This window comes from Mus caroli, unplaced genomic scaffold (genome assembly GCF_978045245.1).
Source record: "Mus caroli unplaced genomic scaffold, Mus_caroli_1 scaffold_7, whole genome shotgun sequence".
Taxonomy (NCBI): domain Eukaryota; kingdom Metazoa; phylum Chordata; class Mammalia; order Rodentia; family Muridae; genus Mus; species Mus caroli.
Window position 1 is genome coordinate 100541170 of NW_028227262.1, and position 19596 is coordinate 100560765.

General features: G+C 48.5%; 1 protein-coding gene across 4 annotated transcripts; it reads right to left on the reverse strand.

Annotated features, from left to right (window-relative positions):
* Positions 1-18983, reverse strand: Znf775 (zinc finger protein 775). Of its 4 annotated transcripts, XM_085840636.1 has the most exons (4): positions 18890-18983; positions 14101-15716; positions 8364-8445; positions 1-2301 (listed from the first exon to the last, which is right to left on the reverse strand). In XM_085840636.1, exons 3-4 carry the CDS (start codon positions 8392-8394, stop codon positions 716-718), a joined length of 1617 nt encoding a protein of 538 aa, XP_085696762.1. In that variant the 5' UTR covers positions 8395-8445; positions 14101-15716; positions 18890-18983; the 3' UTR covers positions 1-715. The 4 variants fall into 4 exon arrangements, with proteins under 4 accessions (XP_085696762.1, XP_021020295.1, XP_029334404.1 ...); XM_021164636.3 differs by lacking the exon at positions 14101-15716; XM_029478544.2 differs by lacking the exon at positions 18890-18983 and having other exon boundaries at positions 14116-18880.
* Positions 18984-19596: the final 613 nt, after the last annotated feature.

Genomic DNA, 19596 nt, shown 5'->3' on the forward strand with positions numbered 1-19596 from the left:
TGGAGTATTCAGTCCTTCATTTTTCTCCAATACCAGTAAGGGTAAGGACCCAAGGCAATCACAAACACACACACACTTGGCACAGCCTGTTCTTGCATAGTCACTTCCCCAAGCAGCCAAGCTATGGATGAGACCACCTGACTGTACCACACCCTCCAATCATCATACACACTGCCAATTAGGCCAGTCTGCTGTACCTAGTGCTCCAAGCAGCAAGATGCTCAGAGTCTGGGCCATCAAATGATCCAGCGTGGCTGCTTGGCACGGTCCTTGGAGCTGGGGAAATAATTACACCTTCTTAGCTACAGCCTTTGTTCTGTTGGTATCCTTGAGTCTCTGACCGTCTTTCCCATGGGGACCACCGCACTGACCATCTTGTAGCGTATGTGACAGGCTAGTGCTACCATTGATCAGTCCCAGGTCATTTCACACACAGTGGCTTTCCTAGAGACCCCAACAGCTCCTCACAAGGTACCTAAGGCTGGGGGCCAATTCTGAATGGTACACTAACAATCACAGCCCATCCTAAACACCCACAGCTTTGATCTCACCGCCCCTACGAGGCACTTTTTAGACTTCCTTTGAGATGCTTCTAGAATAACATCCTCAGGCCTCAGAACCTTGATGAGCCTAACTCTGGGAGCATCTCCTGTTCCTGGCATACACCCTACAGGCACACACTCCCCCACCCACCACCATAGCTGCACAGGGCACACTACAGCTCTTCCTCTGGGCCAGGGTGTGGGGCCTGAGCTCCACGATGGACACGCTGATGCTTGAGCAGATGCTGCTTTTGACGGAAGCCACGGCCACAGGCTGTGCACAGGTAGGGTCTCTCGCCTGTGTGGTTGCGCCGGTGCCGTGTGAGGTTAGGCTTCTGGCTAAAACAGCGGCCGCAGTCTGGGCAAGCATAGGGCCGCTCGCCCGTGTGGATGCGCTGGTGGATGGTGAGCGCTGACCACCATGAGAAGCTCTTGCCGCACTCGTTGCAGATGAACTGGCGCTGCTCGCTGGGCACAGCCAAGGTCTCACACTCCTGGCCACACAGCACTTCCTTAGCACCCTGGGGACCTTGGGGCTTCACAACCACACTCTGGGCAATCTCAGCTTGTGACTCAGAGCCGGGCACACCATCCCGGACTGCAGACTGCGAGCGCAGCAGCTCCGCAGCTGCGTGCACACGCTGGTGGGCTCGCAGTGCTGCACGGCTGGGGCAGCTCTGGCCACAGCTCGTGCACCTTGCGGCCTGGGCACCAGGTAGGTGCGTGCGCAGGTGCTTGAGCAGGTGCTGCTTCTGGCGGAAGCTGCGTCCACAGTGTGAGCAAGGGTGCGGCCGCTCACCGGTGTGGTTGCGTAGGTGCCTCGTGAGGTTGGGCTTCTGGCTGAAGCGGCGGCCACACTCAGGGCACGCATAGGGCCGCTCACCCGTGTGGATGCGCTGATGGATGTTCAGCGATGACCACCACGTGAAGCTCTTACCGCAATCATTGCAGATGAACTGACGCTGTTCACTGGGACCTAAGCGGCTATGGGCTGTTGTCCGGACACCATGCTGGCCCCTCCAACTCCGGCAGAGCCCCAGCCAGACCCACTCGGGATGCCCGCGTGGGGATCCTGGGCGCAGGCGACAGGACCAGCGACGTGCAGCAGCATACCGGAACATCTCGTGTAAGTTGACTCGGGCACCCAGGCGGTTTCGGGCATGTGCCCGCTGGTGGATGCGGAGGCCCACTTGATGCCGAAAGCAGCGCTCACATTCTGGACATGTGTGAGTGGCAGGCCGAGAGTGTGTCTTCTGGTGCTTGAGTAGGTGCTGTTTCTGGCTGAAGCGCCTCGTGCACTCCGGGCAGCAGAAGGGTCTCTCACCCGTATGATGGCGCTGGTGGCGCACCAGGTTGGGCTTCTGGCTGAAGCTCTTGCCACACTTGCCACAGATGTAAGGCTTCTCACCTGTGTGTGTGCGCTGGTGAATCTTCAGAGACGACCACCAGCTGAACTTCTTCCCACAATCCACGCACACAAAGTGACCCCCGCCCGCAGAAAGTGAGGGGCTCAGAGGACCTGGAGCTGACCCTGGAACTCGAGCAGCCAGTGGTGCATCCTGCTCAGGAAGTGGGGCCCACCGTGTACCCCCAGTCTCCTCTTGTGACCCCAGAGCCCAGGGCCTCCCCATGGTCTGGCAGGGAGGGAGACCACTCTGCTGCTGAAATATGTTTTCCTTGTCCTTCTCTGTGGCCTGAGATGCCACCGTCTGCAACAGCCACTCTGGCTTCTCCTGCTTGATCCTTGCCAGCCCATCTCCTGCAGAGGCAAAGGGAGAAGTCAGAAGACATCACTCTGTAATGAGAAGAGCCTAGAGAGGAAGAGGGCTGTGGATGGGTAGGGATAGCTTTAAGAGTGAAAGGCAAATAGCTTTAAATAAAGGGAAGAATGTGGATAAGAAAGAACAGGGATAGGGAAAGACTTGAAGGATCCTATACGGACAGGCAGAATGTGGAGTGAGGAGAAAGCCCACGGGAGAGTAAACACAAGTGCATGGCTGGCTTGCCAAGGCCATGCATACGCTGTCCTGCCTTCTCTATCCAAGGCCCAGAGCCCAGAAGAGTCAGACACGTTAAAGAAATCAAGCAGAGATGCTTCCTGGTCCAGGGAGAAAAGATGGCCAATGCTCAAAGTCACCACTTAAAAAAAAAATTAAAAACCTCCTTCCCCTCACCTCAGGTGTGTGTGTGGTGTGTGTGTGTGTGTGTGTGTGTGTGTGTGTGCGCGCGCGCAGATGCAAGGTGAATATGTGGAGGTTAGAGAACAGCTCTGTGGTGTTGACTTTCTCATTCCACAAGTAGGTTTTGGGTATTGAGCTTGGGCTCTCAGGTTTGCCCTTTAAGAGCTCCTGCTGAACCATCTCTCTGTCCAAATACTTGGTGTTCTTTTTCTAAGAGTTTGGAACTGGGTGCTTTCTAGGCAAAGGCATGCTCAGTCCCTCAGTGGTTAGGGGTACCACACCCTAAGTCACTAAACTTTCCTCTTCACCGGCAGGGCCCCTGCTCCTATACAGTAGGCATGGAGCAGGAACACCCCACTGGTAAGAACCACCCCCCAATTTAGCAAATTCACCACGAGTAAGTAGGTAGGTAGGCCCCAAAGTCTCCGAATGGGAAACCGCGTTCCGAGCCCTTTCAGTAAAGGCAATCCACTAGAGCTGGGGGAAACAGCTCCCAGACCATACCTTACGCCAAGCTCCTGGCAGTAAGGAGCCACAGTGAAGACCACTTCAGAAAAGACAGTACGGATGTGAGTCACTTTATAGGGACATCAGATCTGGTCAAAACTAATCTGTGAATCCGAAGCCAAGACCATGGCGCATCTCAGCGGCATGGGCTCTCAGGTCCTATTGGTGTCCCTTGATGTGGGTCCTGGTCACAACACTGTGTTTGCTCTATAAGAATTTATGGAGCTTGTGACATGTACACCTTTCTGTGTGTTACACCAGTAAGATGCTCATGCCTGACTGAAAGGGGGCAGCGTGAAACAGTTGTGAGCCTAGAGAAAGATTTGGGAACAACAGTCTTCAGCAGCAGCACAGCCGCACAGTCAAAGGAGTAGAAAAGGGCTGTTAACGCTAAAAACAAAGGGCAGCAAAAGTACAAAAGGATTCCCCCAATCCGAAAATGTCATGCACAGCCTTCATATCACCAAATCTTTACATATATAAAGGAATTAATTTGACCAGAAAATACTAATTGAAATTGATTCCAGAGTAGGTTAAAGGGGCTAGAGAGATGGCTCAGTGCTTAAGAACACTGGTTGCTCTTCCAGAGGACCTGGGTTCAGTTCCCAGCACCCACAAGGCGTCCCCTGTAATTCCAGTCTCAGGAGATCTGATGTGCCCTCCTGGTGTCTATGGGCACTGCATACAGGTGACTGACAGATACGTGCAGGCAAACACACACATACCCATAAAAATAAAAACAGCCTAGCACAGCAGTGCACACCTTTAATCCCAACACTTGGGAGGCAGAAGCAGGCAGAGCTCTGTGAGTTCGAGGCTACCCTGGCCTACAAGTTCTAGGACAGTCAGGAATATGTACACCCTGTCCTTAATTTTTTTTAAATGAAAATATGTTAAAAATAATTTTAAACAAAGCCATGTTTTTTAAAAAACAAACAGACTGTATGAACATTTATAAGAAGCTAATGTGAAAGCTGAATTCTAGCACCAAATATACAACATGGCTGCATCAACTCATTCCACAAAAAATTCAAAGGAAGGTTTGGGAGACGGTTCAAAATTTAAGAGCATGTCCTGCTCTTCCCAGAGGACCTGAATTCAGCTCCCAGCACCCACGTGTAGTGGCTCACAACCAGCTGTAGCTCCAGCTAAGGGGACCTGACATTGTCTTCTGTCTCTGTGGGACCTGCACATATGCAGCATACTCACAGACACACACTCGTCACTCATAAATAAAATATCGTTTAATTTGTAAGAAAGAACTATTCCCAGCTCTGCAACTGTTTAGTAACTAGGAGAGAATGAAAAAGGAGGAGAAGAGAGAGGAAAGGATGAGAGGCTGGGAACCGGGAGCCGTCTATAAGACAAGCGTGCAAGAATGGGGATAGGCAGGAAATTGGAGATTTACTGCTCCTAAAACAACAAAAAAAAAAAAACATTTGCAAAGCAAGTTCATCAGAATCAGAAATAATATAGCCTAGCAGGCATTTTTACTCCAGAAAAGCAATGCTGGCTTGATATAATTCTTGAGGTTATCTTATTAAAAGTAAAGAAAGCATGTGGTGTTGTAGAGAGATTGCCTGGCAGCCATGTTGTCTGTAATTAATTCTCTAGCATTAAAAAAAGTATGTCTTATGTCATTCTCAACAGATGCAGGCAGAGTCATATGATAAAGGCATCATTTCAGGAGGCAGAAGGGAAAGCATTAGCAGACTAGGACTATAGGGAAATTCCAGTTAACAACAACAACAAAAATTGTGTACTAAAATTATAGCAAGCATTCTATTCAACAGCAAAGGATAGAAGACTGCTAAAAGAACAGAATAAGACACTTGGTATCATTGATACTATTTAACCTTGTCCTTGGGGAATCAGCCAAAGGATAGGGGGGAACACAAAAGAGAAAAAACAAAACCTCTTGTATGCTCAGGTGTGCCAGAGGATTCACTAATAAGTGGAAATACTATAGTTCAGCAAGACTGTCAGGCACAAAGCACTCAAAATCACTTTTTAAAGACTGACAATAGCCATTACAAAAGAGCTGTGAATGCCTTAAAAAGCACACAAGTCTTTTGTAAGGAAAAACTACTAAACTTTACTGAAGAGGCAAGAAGTTGTGCTATTAGCCTTAACTGCCACCTGGGAAGAAAGTGTCAATGAACAACTACATAGTTCAGTTACTTGTGGGCATGTCCGCGGTGGGTTGTCTTGGCCGTTAGCCGAGGTGTGCAGACCCACCCTGATCCTGGAGGCACCATTTCAGGACCTGGGCTCTGGACTGTACAGAAAGCTGAACAGCAGCAGCAGCAGGCAGACTGGGCCGCTTTTACTCTCTCTGTGCTCTGGAACGTGATGTGACGCGATGTGACGTCATGGCTGCCATGACTTCCCCAATGATGACTCTTAGAGCTCACACTGTAAGTCAAATAAGCCGTTTCTTCTCTCTATTGCTTTGGTCAGGGTTTTTTATCACAGCAAAAGTAAAACTAATAAAGAACCCCAGGACAAATATATCCCGAAATGAAAAGGCCAATAATACTTAAATTCAGTGTAATCCCATTTAAGTTGGCTTATAAAACATATAATGCATATAATTTAATAAGAAAATCCTTGAAAGGAAAAATTTGGCTTATACAATGTTAAAAGTTAAGCTTCTACCACAGAATGCTAACACTGACAGAAGCCTAAAGGCTGACAAGTATGCAAAGCAGCAGGGACTTATTCCTTAACAGTAGGAATGAAAAATGGCAACTTCTTCAAAAGACACGTCAGCAACGGATTAAAGAGCTGAGCGTGAGTGTATCGAATAATCCAGCAGTCAGTGTTGTAAGTGTTGACCCCAAACCAATTCGAAACAAGATGCCCTTGGAGGAGTGGGCAAATGGGGAGTGGGAGGGGAAAGGAGGGGGAAGGAGGACAGGCGTGGAGACTGCTATATGCATAAGGAGTGATGCTTAGTAATAAAAAGAAATCCACTATCAGGTCATAGAAAGATGGGGGTCTGGGGAAACCTAAATGTGTATTGCTAAGTGAAAGAAGCCAACCTGAAAAGGCCACAGGCTTGGTAGTGCCAGCTATACAACATTCTGGAAAAGGCACATAAAGCGGGACCTGGTCATTCACGTTAGAGGGAGGGAGGAAGGAGGAGCAGTTGGGTGCTGTATTTGGGGTCAATGACACTGCTCTATACCAAACCCATAGAAAGTTCAGCTCCAAGGGTTAGCCCACGTCTACACTATGGGCTTTGGGTAGTTACTATGTCAGTATTGGCTCATCGATCATACTTCACTAAAGTAAAATGTCAACAGAGAAAGAGGGGCCTCCACTCTGTAGTTTTTCTGTTATCTGCTCTGAAACTAAAGTCCATCTAGGTGAGGAGATGTTTGAGCGAAACCCTGCTGTGCTGAGCTCCTCCATCATAAACCTAGAGAGCTGATGCTGCTAGCCCAGGCACTGCAGCAAAAGACAGACAGGCTGATGGAACTGAGAGTGTGACACATGACTCGGGATGTCATTACCAGTCCAGGGTGGAAGACCTATGTCTTAGTGTCAACTGACTTTCTGTGGTAGTTTGAATGAGAATGGCCTCCAGAGGGGCCTTATGTTTGAATACTTAGCCCTCAGTTGGTAGAAGGAAGTATGACCTCATTGACAGGAGTGTGTCACTGGGGGTGGGCGTTGATGTTTCAAAAGAGTTGTGCCGTTCCCGGTTCTTCTGTCTGCCTGTCTGTGTCTGTCTGTCTGTCTCTTTCTCTCGTTCTCTCTCTCCCTCTCTCTCTCCCTCTCTATCTCTCTCTCTCTCTGGGTGTGTGTTTGTGTTTGTGTGTAGGTTATTGATCAAGGTATGTCCTCAGCTGTCCCTTCACTCCACCATTATGGACTCAAATCCTCTGAAACATAAGCCAAATTAAATGTTTCTTCTTCTAAGTTGCCTCGGTCACGGTGTTTTATCACAGAAACAGAAAAGTAACTAAGACATTTTATTTCAGGGGAAAATATTTATGATAGATTCCTGGTGCATAATGTTAATAAATATCAGTTCCAAATAAATTTTGGTCTTCCCCGTGCTTGCTCATGAGAATTCATTTTAATAAAGCCATGCTTTAGGAGGAAAGTAGTGACTTCAATTATATATTGTCAGGACTTGAATGCCCAAGTGTATGGAGTTGAATTGATTACAGGACTGTCCCCTGACCTGCACTGAAATCTGGACATAGGAAACATTTGGTACCAAGTATCCAGTCTGGCGGTGAATCTGAAGTTTATTCGATGAGAAGAGATCACTGTCCCTGATTGACATGCTGCCAATTAAAGTAACCCAGAGACCCCCATGTTTAATGCCTTGCCTGGTTAAACTTGGCTTTGACATCCAACCAGGAAGATGACCCTGGGCAGAGCTCTTCGCCATCTGCCCACTTAAGAGTAGAGAGGAATGTGGATATCCTAGGTCCCTGCAGGTCCTACAGCTAAGAAAGGGGGTGTGCTTGAACCTCAGCCTGCCCAGAGGCCCATTGCCTTGGGCTCAGATGTGATAAAAGCCTCTGGTCTATAGGTACTTGTCCCCATTCATTATGACAAAATGATGCTCTCTGTTGCCATGACAGGACTGCTACTAAGGGCCATTCGCAGGAGAGGGCTGCTTCTGGTTGCATGTGTTCCTAACAAGAGCACATGACCAGGTAGGAAATTTTTCCACTCCAGGCAGCATGTGCCTGGGGATCCCCAGGCTGCCTGCTTTTGTCATCATAGCAGCCTGCAGAGAGATAAAGACCTTGAACTCCAAGTGACCCTGGGACCTATAGAACTCTGGATTCACTAAACACCAGCATCTCTAAGCCAGCCATCCTACCCAGCGAGCTCATTCTCCAAACCTGACCAGCCAGAGTCTTCAGCCCCAGTTCCAGCACCAAAGCACCCCAATTTTACCCGACTTGCTGCATATCTCTATAGCCCAGCTTTGCCTTTTTTTTTTCTCCCAACGTTAATGTCCTTGTTTTATTCTCTGGGTGACCTTCAAAGTCCTGGTACCCACAGTAAAATTCTACATACCAGAAGATACTAGTTGAGAACATCAATTTACGTTTGGCTCCAAGGAGGGCAGGGGGTCTCAGATAGGGAGGCTGACTTCTCTTACCTGAGATGCTGCCAGCCAGGCTGCTCTCCATCCCTGCGGGCCTCCTACTACATCAGTGCTGGTGAGGTCTCAGCCCTGCCACCTGGGGGGTAAGATGGGAGAAAAGAGAAAGAATGGCCAATGAATGGCGCATGATCCAAACCATTTTCCCAGCCCCCATCTCCCATCTCATAGCCCAGGCTTTTTTTTGGGGGGGGTTGTTTTGTTTGTTTGTTTGTTTGTTTGTTAGTTCTATCCACTCCCTCAGGTAAAAATGTGCAGATGGGAAGGTTACGTGGGCATAATTCTCATGTGCAAAGAGAAACTGGGCCCAGGAGAAGCCTTGGTGTGCCAAGACAAAGATAGCTAAACAGCTGAACTGGATAAACATCAAAGTCTCCTAATCCCCACACTAGAGTTTCAAGGCTGACACCCTCAGCATGGGTAAAGAGTGTGTGAGGAGCATGCCACACGAGAACCAGGTACATCAGGTAAGGATAGATATGGGGAACCTGTTAAAGAAGACACCTGGAGGTGTCCACGTAGCAGAGCGCTTACCATGTGCAAGGCCTAGAATTCAACCCCTAGCATTGTCACCAAACCAAAACAATGCCTGGAAGGCAGACTTTCTCCCACATGTCCTAAGTCAGTGGGACACTCTTCCAATGCCCCAGAATAAACCCCTGCAGGACATCTCAATGCTGCTGCTGCTGCTGCTGCTGTCACTGCCACTGTTGCCATCAATGCCACCAAGAACATGCTAGCTCACTCTCCCTAGTTCACGATGTAGCACTCATCCATCTTACTTCACAGTCATCTTTTGAACATTCCCAGCTGCTTCCCTTTATACCTGGGTATGGCTTCAGGCAGACAGTGCAGCTGCTTGGATACCCCAGTCTGACCCAAGCTACTATGCTAATCCCTACAATCTCTACCTGTCAGTCATCTCACTCTTGTTTCCTTCTTCTCTACCTGTCAGTCATCTCACTCTTGTTTCCTTCTTCTGCTTAAGTGTCAGCTTACCAGACAGAGTAGCTGGCTTACCCTGGAACCTCCGTGGACAAGCTAACTCCCCTCACAGTTCTTTTCACCACCCTCTATATTCAGGAGAGTGTGGGGCAGCGTCTTGTGTAGCCCAAGCTAGTCAGCTTATCATGTACCCAAGGAAGACCTTCGATTTATGACCTCCCACCTCTATCTCCCTAGTGCTTCGATCACAGACCTGGGCCTGGCTTTTTTATGTGGTACTAGGACTAGAACTCAAGGCTTCCAGAATGCTATTAATGCACGCTACCAACTGAGCTACATCCCCCCTCACTCACCTCCAACACTTACTGGTTTGAGCATTTCCAAACACTCTGTCTGGCTTTGAGCTGTGGCTCACAGACGGGCTCATGCTCACCACAGAGACATGACTCTCTCCTAAGGTTGGGGTCTGGCTTCATCCACTAACACCACCTTAGCACAAGCAGGGGCTATGTATTTACCTGGCCTATGGAAACTTAAAGCAGACTTCACGCTGGCCTCAGACAGGGGCTTCTTGGTACTTTTGATTTGGTTATCTTCAACTAGAAAACCAATTATGGGCCCTAGAGACCTGAATAAAGACTAGCCCTTGGTTTGATGATCCCCCAGGCCACCTTCCTGAGTCTGCTTTGGGAATACTTATCCAGGCTAGAAACCAGTGCCCTGACTGGAAAGACAAACCCCAGCTGTAGGAAGGGAGGAAACACGTTCTTTCTTTTTCTCAGAACATTTTCTTTAGAAACTTGCAGTTGCTAAGCTCTGGCTCTGTCCTCTCTAAACAGCTGTAGATCTTTTCAAAACTAAATAATCCTCTTGCCATCTTGACAACCCACTAATGTCTTCCTCAGGGGTCTGGAAGCCATCCACTGGAGACATGAACAGGAAGGAAGTCCACAGCTCCATCTTCCAGGGAAGGTGGATACCTCCCTCTGACAGGCTGGCTGGAATAGAAACGTTTCTGTTATAAAAATAAGATGTGGGGCTGGAGAGATTGCTCAGAGGTTAAGAGCACTGACTGCTCTTCCAAAGGTCCTGAGTTCAAATCCCAGCAACCACATGGTGACTCACAACCATCTGTAATGAGATCTGACTCCCTCTTCTGGAGTGTCAGAAGACAGCTACAGTGTACTTACATATAATAAATAAATAAATCTAAAAAAAGATGTTTATTCTTAATTTGGATAAGGGCAATTATCTAACAGATGGCACCCCAATGACCAGGTGATTCATAATGAGCTGCATGTGCCATCCTCCTGCCTGGGGACCAGTCATGATTTGTTATGAGAGCACGTGTGTGCAGTGGGACACATTTGTCTGGGCTGTATCCAGAGCTGGAGTTCCACTGTCTGGCAACGTCACCATTCTTACTAATATTTATTCAACGAACAAAACAAACCTCTGCCTTTTACCCCTGTGGAGATCTCTTCTGTGGAGGCAGCAGATTTTGGCTGCAGCTCTGTTTCCCCCATGAGGATCTGGGAAGAACTGCCACTGTGCATCCTCCTAGACACTGAAACCCACTGGTGGGCAGAGACAGGGGAGTAACAGGAAGTAAAGTCAATCTCTACTTGGAGATGTATCTGGGGACTGGAGCTCTCTCTTGCCTCCACCCACTGCCTCCAGCTCCCTCTTTGTGTGTTTTTGTACCCTACACCTTGGGGACCATCTCAAGAGGCCTTGAGAACTGCAAACAGAGAGGTCACCTAGCCATGGGGAGTCTCAGAGTGAGTGTGGGTCAGAAATGCAAGACAAGGTTAGAGGGTCAGGTCTCACCTATGCCACACAGGCCAGGCCCTAAACCACCCAGTCAGAGCCCTACCTTACCTACTCAGGCTTCTCAGAACTGATTCAAAAACGGCACCAGGAGGGCTTTGGTTCCTGGTGACCCAGCCTGTGCACCACCTTAATATGTCTGTTCAGGCCACACCAGGCAGGGAAAAGCAACTTTTCTGGGGTCTCAGCAGTGACAATGTGGGAACAGAAGGAAGGAGACCCACACATGCTCAAAGGAGAAAAATAAGGGGGGAGGGAGATACGGAAAAGACAGAGATGGGGGAGGGAGGCCATGGTTTTTGAGACCTACTTCCTGTATGCTCTGATGTTACATGTCTACAGAACAGCCTAGGAAAACCAAGCCCAAGGCAGGCCCTGGGACACTCCTCTCAGGTCCACCGTGCCACCACAGACCCTTCCCTTACCAAGTGTGTCTCTCATTCTATCTATTATTCTACCAAGCCACTTACCTTTCTCATAACCCACTTGACACAGCAGTCAGCTGACAAGAGTGAGTAGGTGAGCTGACTGTCCACCTAGCGGGACACAGAAGCTACAGGACAGGTACACACACACACACACTCACACTCACAGGAGACAGGGACACAGCAGCACAGGTTGGTCACACACACACACACACTCACAGAGACAGGGACACAGCAGCACAGGTTGGTCACACACACACACACTCACAGAGACAGGGACACAGCAGCACAGGTTGGTCACACACACACACACTCACAGAGACAGGGACACAGCAGCACAGGTTGGTCACACACACACACACTCACAGAGACAGGGACACAGCAGCACAGGTTGGTCACACACACACACACTCACAGAGACAGAGACACAGCAGCACAGGTTGGTCACACACACACACACTCACAGAGACAGGGACACAGCAGCACAGGTTGGTCACACACACACACACTCACAGGAGACAGGGACACAGCACAGGTTGGTCACACATCACATGGCGCCTGAGCCCTACTCTTGTGCTCTCTTCCTTCCACCCCACTCATGAGTACCATAAGGACAGAACACACACAAGATAAAGCCCCGGTCACCTCCATCTTCCTGTGGCCTGCTCAAGCCTAGATACCCACACTGGGTCAGGATGCAGTTTGGAAATGAAACTCCCCTGATGGGAAGTCCCCAAACCACCAGCTGTTCTGCCAACTGCAGAAACACAAAGAGGAGAGTGTGGCCTGCAGCAGGTGGTGGGGCCTAGGGCTGGGGCGATAACAGGAGACGTTAAGTGTCAGCATAGACTGAAGCGCACGAAGTGCAGAAATAGGAATAAGGCTAGGCCAAGTGCCAGGGACAAGCAAGCACCTCAGGGGCCTGTCAGGTCTCCTCACTCACCCCTTCCACAGTACAGGACCCTGCCCAGGAACAGTTGAAAAGTAGATGGTACCTCACAACTCCTTTGTCAGCAGTAAAGAAGGACTTCCAATGTCAAAAGCCCAGCCACTGGCTTTTCTCAGCCCAGAAGTCCCACAGAGTCTTCGTCCAGTTGAGCTCCTATATGTACCAAAGACCCTTTATCTTCCCAGGAGACCCAGACCGGAGAGTCTGCCTCGGGGGCCTTCCCCACCTGTCACCTTCCACCCTCTACCCTGCTTCCTTTTCTAACAGGCACATCTTTCCTAGAACTCACTGACCCTACCTCTCCTCAGAGCACCCCACCAGTGACAGCCTTCTGCTCGATTTCCCTGCCTGCCTGCCTGCCTGCCTATCTCACCAGGAAATTGCTAGAGAGCAGGTACAACATCTGCATTGGGATAGATGAGAACAACATCCGTATCTCTGTGTCACTGGGCTCTTAGATCTCCCCTTGGGGCAGAGGAGGTTCATCGCCCACATCTCTTCTTGTCTGAGGAGGGGGTAAGGGCTTCCTTGAATACCTTGACAGTGGCCGGGAGAAAGAAAGAATGGGTGGTCACAGGAACAAGGAGAATGTCACCAGCTGCTGAACACTGGCAAAGTATCAAACACTCAGCAAGCGAAACCCATCATCACTTAGCAAAGGAAATCCTGCCTCTAAGAGGCTCAGTCATTGCTCAAGGTCCAGGATATGCTGGTACCTGAATGGGCTGGGGCAGCCTTGTCCCTAATGGAGTACTCTATGTAACTGTGTAGCCCCCAAGCTAAGGCATAAGACTTGGAGGACAACCCTAAACTCCCAGTCCCTCATCTTCAGGAGTTTGGTGTCTATGCCCAAATGTGTTCTTTAAATTCAAATAACCTGGAGATGACTCAGCCCTCCAGAGGTTCAATTCCCAGCACCCCCATGGCAGCTAACAACCGCCTCTAACTCCAGTTTCAGGGAATCTGACACCCTCACACAGACACACATGCAAGCAAAACATTAATACAAATAAAATAAAAATAAGCAAAATCATTTTTAAAATACAACAAAAAATTTTAAATTCAAATAAATTAACTTTAGAACTCATCTCTCAATGACATTGGTCATGTGTAAGTCAAAGGCCACGTGTGGTCATCCCACTGTGACTAACGGCCAAGGCCACTCCTGTCTTCTAGGAGCTTTAGGAAGGCAGAGCCTTGCCCTTCTGGAACCCTGACAAACAAGAGCCTCCACACGCACTGAAATGACTGGACAATTAAACTGAAGACTTAAAAGCTGTCACTCCTCTGGCCCCAGGCCTTTGTCACTAACGACAAATCTACTGTGCCTTGGAAAAGATTTCATTCAAACATGACCAAAGACAACCAGAAACCTGAGAAAACACAAGCAAACGCACACAGAAGCCATGCTTCCAATCCAAACCAGCTAAGGAAACAGAAGTCCAGAGACACAGAGGGAGAGCCAAGGGGATACCTGCCACACTGCACAACAGCCCATTTGCCCCAAGTGTGTGTCTTAGTTAGGTTTTTATTGCTGTGAACAGACACCATGACCAAGGCAAGTCTTATAAAAAACAGCATTTACTTGGAGCTGGCTTACAGGTTCAGAGGTTCAGTCTGTTATCATCAAGGTGGGAGCACGGCAGTATCCAGGCAGGCATGGCACAGGTAGAGTTGAGAATTCCATGTCTTCATCCAAAGGCTCCTAGTGGACGACTGTCTTCCAGGCAACTGGGGTGAGAGTCTTAAGCCCACACCCACAGTGACACACCTATTCCAACCAGGTCATACCTATTCCATCAAGGCCACACCTCCAGATGGTGCCACTCCCTGGCCCAAGAATATACAAACCATCACATTCCACTCCCTGGCCCCCATAGGCTTGTTCAAAAACATGAGTCTAGGGGGCCAAACTTAAACATAGCATAATGCAAATGCATTTAGCCCAACTTTCAAAGTCCTCGTAACAATGTTAAAAGTCCAAAGTTCAAGGTCTCTTCTGAGATTCATGCAACTAATGGACTGTAATCCCCAAAGCAAGACAGGAAACCAACTGGGCAAACTCCAAACTTTGCATCTCAAACTAGCATTGATTGTCCCAGTAGTTCCTTCCATTCTTAACTCTAGAGCCAGAGCCACATGGCTGAAGCTGCTGAGTTCTGCTGCTTACAGGAACTAGATCATGACCCGCTTGTACTATTACATTGTCACTGGCTTTCTGTTTTCCAAATCCTTCACTGCCTAAGCTTGGCTATCCTGGATCTTGCTCTGCAGATTGGCCTTGAATGCAGAGATCAGCATGCTTGTCTCCTGGGAATAAAGGTGTGTGCCACCATGCCTGGATCTACATTTAGCTGGGTAGGATCTTGCCCCAAGGTCCCACTCCCTTAATTTGTTATCTCCTAGAACACAGGATTTCGCTCCATTTCACTCCTGGTACTCCTTTAATACTCGAACCATATATTTTATATTTTTCCTTTCTAAGCTTGCTATGCTTGTTCAAACTTCTCTTCATAAGACTTAACCAGAGAATAAAGTCTCTGCTGGGCTTTTTTTGAAACTTCCTTTGACAATGCAAATAATCTGAGTCTCTTCACCTTAGTCTCAGACAGACTTTTCAGAAAAGGGCAAAACGTAGCCACATTCTTCACCAAAATTCCACAAAACCAGTCTTTTTGCCACATATTGAAATTCTTCTCCTTTGAAATCTCTTGGGCCAGGTCAACACAGTTCAAATCACTCCCAGCAACAAAGTCTTCCATATTCCTACGAGGATGACCCATTAAGCCCCATTTAAAGCATTCCACTGAGTTCCAAATCCAAAGTCCAAAAATCTACATTCTTTCAAATAAAAGCATGGTCAGGCCTATCACAGCAATACCCCAGTCCCTGGTACCAACTTCTATGTTAGGGTTTTACTGCTGTGAACAGACACCATGACCAAGGCAAGTCTTATAAAAACAACATTTAATTGGGGCTAATTTACAGGTTCAGAGGTTCAGTCCATTATCATCAAGGTGGGAGCATGGCAGCATCCAGGCAGACCAGAGAGTTCTACGTCTTCATCCAAAGGCTCCTAGTGGAAGACTGACTCCCAGGCAACTGGGGTGAGAGTCTTAAGCCCACACCCACAGTGACACACCTATCCCAACCAGGTCATACCTATTCCATCAAGGCCACACCTCCAGATGGTGCCACTCCCTGGCCCAAGAATATACCAGCCATCACAGTGTGCTTTCCAGATTCAGTTAGTCATGGCCAACTTCACGTACATAAGATGTTTTGAGAGAACGAAGAACCTCATGACATTTATTTTAGTACACTGTCATAACTGTTATATTGAATCATTAATTGACCTTACCCTCTCTCTGTGTTTCATTTGTAAATTAAACTGTCAGATGTATGTGCTGGAAAAGACTGAATATGGTGCAATATTAGCAGTTTCAAACAACCACTGGGAGTCAGGCCACACTGGGACAGACAAAATTGTCCCTTAGACAAGCAGAGGACTGGAGGGTTATGCATGTAAACGCAGAGGAAAGCATCTTAAACCCCAAGGTATAGGGGCTGGTGAGGCAACTCAGAAATTGAGAGCTCTTGCAGAGGATGGGGTTCGGTTCTCAGTACTCACATGATGACTGATAATCATGTGTAACTCCTGGGGGACTGGACCTGACTCCCTGTTCTGATCCATAGGCACAGAATATATGTGGTGCATAGACCTACACATAGGCAAAGCACTTAAACACATGACGTAAACGTAAGTCTCCTTTAAAAAGATACATTTCCGACAGTATACAAGCATGCCAATGTGAGGCACATCAGCACAACTCTCTATTCTGTCCACGTGTGACAACAGACACTGAGTCAGTCATGAGAGACATCTTCTCAAAGCTGAATGGAGTCATACATCCGTGTAACCCAAGCTTTCAGTAAACAAGAGCCCCAGGAGTCCAGCCTAAGCTACATATCAAGTTCAACACTAGCCTGGGCCACATGGATCGCTATCTTTAAAAAAAAAAGAAAAAGTCTTTGAATATCCAGAGCTATATTAACACAGCTATTCACTCCAAATACCAGAATTTAGGGAGGCAGGAACAGAAGCTGTGCAGACTGATGGGACATAAAAATCAGACTGTGCCCAGGAGCCCATGCAGTGCGAGATCCTCTAGGGCCTAGCCCACACAGAGCCCTTTCCCCTTTACCAACTTAGGTGAGCTGTGTTACCCCAAGTCTGAATCATCAGCCCAAGTTTCTCCCTTGAGCCCACACCCAAGGCCAGCACAGTTCTCCCAGGCCTCCACATCACACCTAGAATGGGGATCAGGAACCTGGTGTCCTGGGCCACCTGTCCTCAATTCTGAGTCCAGATCTCACCATTTCTCACCTAAATGACTTCAAAAAAACAAAACAAAAGAAAAAGCTTAATGCAGCTGTTCTCAACCCGTGAAACACGAACCCCACAGGTTGCCTAAGACCATATGGGAAAACATAGATATTTACATTATGATTCATAACAGTAGCAGAATTACAGCTATGTAAAATTACAATGAAAATAATTTTATGGTTGGGGGTCAGCACAGCATGAGGAACTGTATTAAATGGTCACAGCATTTGGAAGGTTGAGAGTCACTGGCTTAGTGGGTAAAAAAAAGTGTTTTGACATGCAAGCCAGTTCTGGATACCTAAGCTTGATACCCGGAAACTATGTAATCCACGTGGTAGAGAGAACCAACTTCCAAAAATTGTGTCCTCTGTCCTTTGTCTGTCTGTCTCTCTCTCTCTTCCTCTATCTCTGTCTCTCCGTCTTTCTCACACACACATTCAATGAATGAATAATAGTTTTAAAGTTTTACTGATTTTCTTGGTCCCTCCAAATCCATCTGCCACCAGAACCCAAACTGATTTTTTTCTTCTTTCTTTCTTTCTTCTTTCTTTCTTTCTTTCTTTCTTTCTTTCTTTCTTTCTTTCTTTCTTTCTTTCTTTCTTTCTTTCTTTCCCTTTCTCCCCAAGACAGGGTTTCTTTGTAGCCCTGACTCTCCTGAACTCACTCAGTAGGCCAGGCTGGCCTCGAATTCAAAGATCTGCCTGCCTCTGCCTCCTGAGTACTGGGATTAAGGGTGTGGGCCACCACCATTCAGATCCAAACTGATTTTTCTAAAACTGCAATTTTGACATTTTACCCCCTTAACATACTTCAAGAGCTCCCTGACACTTGGAAATTTAGACAAAAATGTCTTGGCAAGGCCATTCAAAATATAATCTTTGGTTAGCTTTTCCCACTGTCCCTAATATCTAGATTTGTTATGTCCTCACACACCTGCATACCTATAACTTGTCTGTCTTGCAGTGACCTTGTCCATACACCCCCTCCCTGGTCCAAATCAGGGGTCACTTTGCCAGAGACAGACATCCTTGGGAAACTCAAAACTACTGTTTAGCTACGCGTCATCCAAACACGCACCTGTGGGGTAACTGTCATCATCCATGCTTTCTGTTACCACCAGAAGACCAAACGCATCCTAATACAGGATGCCTCTATCCCTAGCACACAGTCCAGACCCCAGCCTTGTAAACCATTACAAAACACGGTTATGAGGGCTCATTTACATAAACGTCAGCCACAACTGATTGGTAGAAGCACAGAATTATGGAGCCTCGGAACTGACAGGACACAAATGCTATGGGATGTTTTCATGTTAATCACACAACTAAAAACCAAAAACAAACAGATAAAAATGCAGAGCCTGTCACTTGCCTCCAACCTCAGGTGACCACACCCAACTTCCCACTGCTGCTAGAGACCATTCGGACTCTGTGTCGCCAGACACCACACCCACTGAGACTGCTGCGGTCATTTTACTTGAAAGAAGTCTCAGTAACCACCCCCCAAGACGCGCACACAGTTGTAACTTCTGCGTGCTTTCCTTTTGCTTGTTCTCCATCTCCAACCTCATCCCGGCTCGCGGAATCGCTTGTAGCCAACACTGGGATTGCTGCCCCCAGAAGCTCTTCTACACGGGAGCAGACACAGACAGTGAGCTCAGAACAACCAGATGGCTCAGGAGGTTCTCTTGGCTCTTCAACAGTCCTACCCTCCTAACCTTACTGCCCTGGCCTGTTGCCCTCCCAGCCAACCTCAGGTCCCTCCCAACTGAGCTAGGAAGGGTGCTGGTGGTGCAGAAAACTGGGACCCAGAGCTGAGGTGCACGCGGGACTCAGGGCACCTCAAGGCCCGGGAGCCATCCTTCCTCTACAGCCCGGGACACCGGAGCAGCACGGGAACAGCGACCCGGCGCTGGTCCGTCCCTGCACCGCCCCTCCCCGCCAGAATTGCACAGGACTCGGAGGGAGGGGGCCTGAGAAATAAATACCTTTGACTTTGTGGCTAAGGTTAACGGGAACGGCTACCCAAGGGGCGACTTGGGTACCGGGCTCCGGGCCATGGCCAGTCCCGGGGCAGGCGGGGCAGGCGGACGCGTGTGATTGGCTGGTCTCCCTGCACCGCCCCGCTGCGGATTGGCTGCACCGCTCAGATGACACTCCCGGCCCTATTGGAGCAGCCCGCGGGGCGGCCCCTTTGTTCTCCGGAGCCAATAGCCAGGGTCTGACCTCGCCTGCGGCCGCGCGGCCCTAAGCAAAAAATCAGTGAGCTGAACACTGCCAGGGTGGGAGAGGTGGCCCCTAATGCTCTGTGCCCCGCGACAGCGCATAGTTGCTGTGCCCGTCCACCGGGTGCCTCGGATCTGCCCACCTTTGAGCGCTCTGCCTCCCGCACAAGCGCGTATTGACATCTGAACTCGCGGCGTAGGTGTGGGGTACCGCGGTAGATGCCATTAGGTGTTCTTGCATGGAAGCCATCGCGAGTCACATAGAACACAGCACTTTTAGGACCCCTCTGGAGAGTATATCTACTTTATTGTGGCTCTTTTTCTTTACTCCCTGAAAGCTATGTTTAGATGGCATTGCTCACACTTGCTTGTTGCACGTTGCAGGGCTCTTTTGCCTCGTGAGGGTACAGTGAGCCATCACCAGCCAGCACATCAGCAGACCACACTGAGTCATGATAAATTATGTTTGG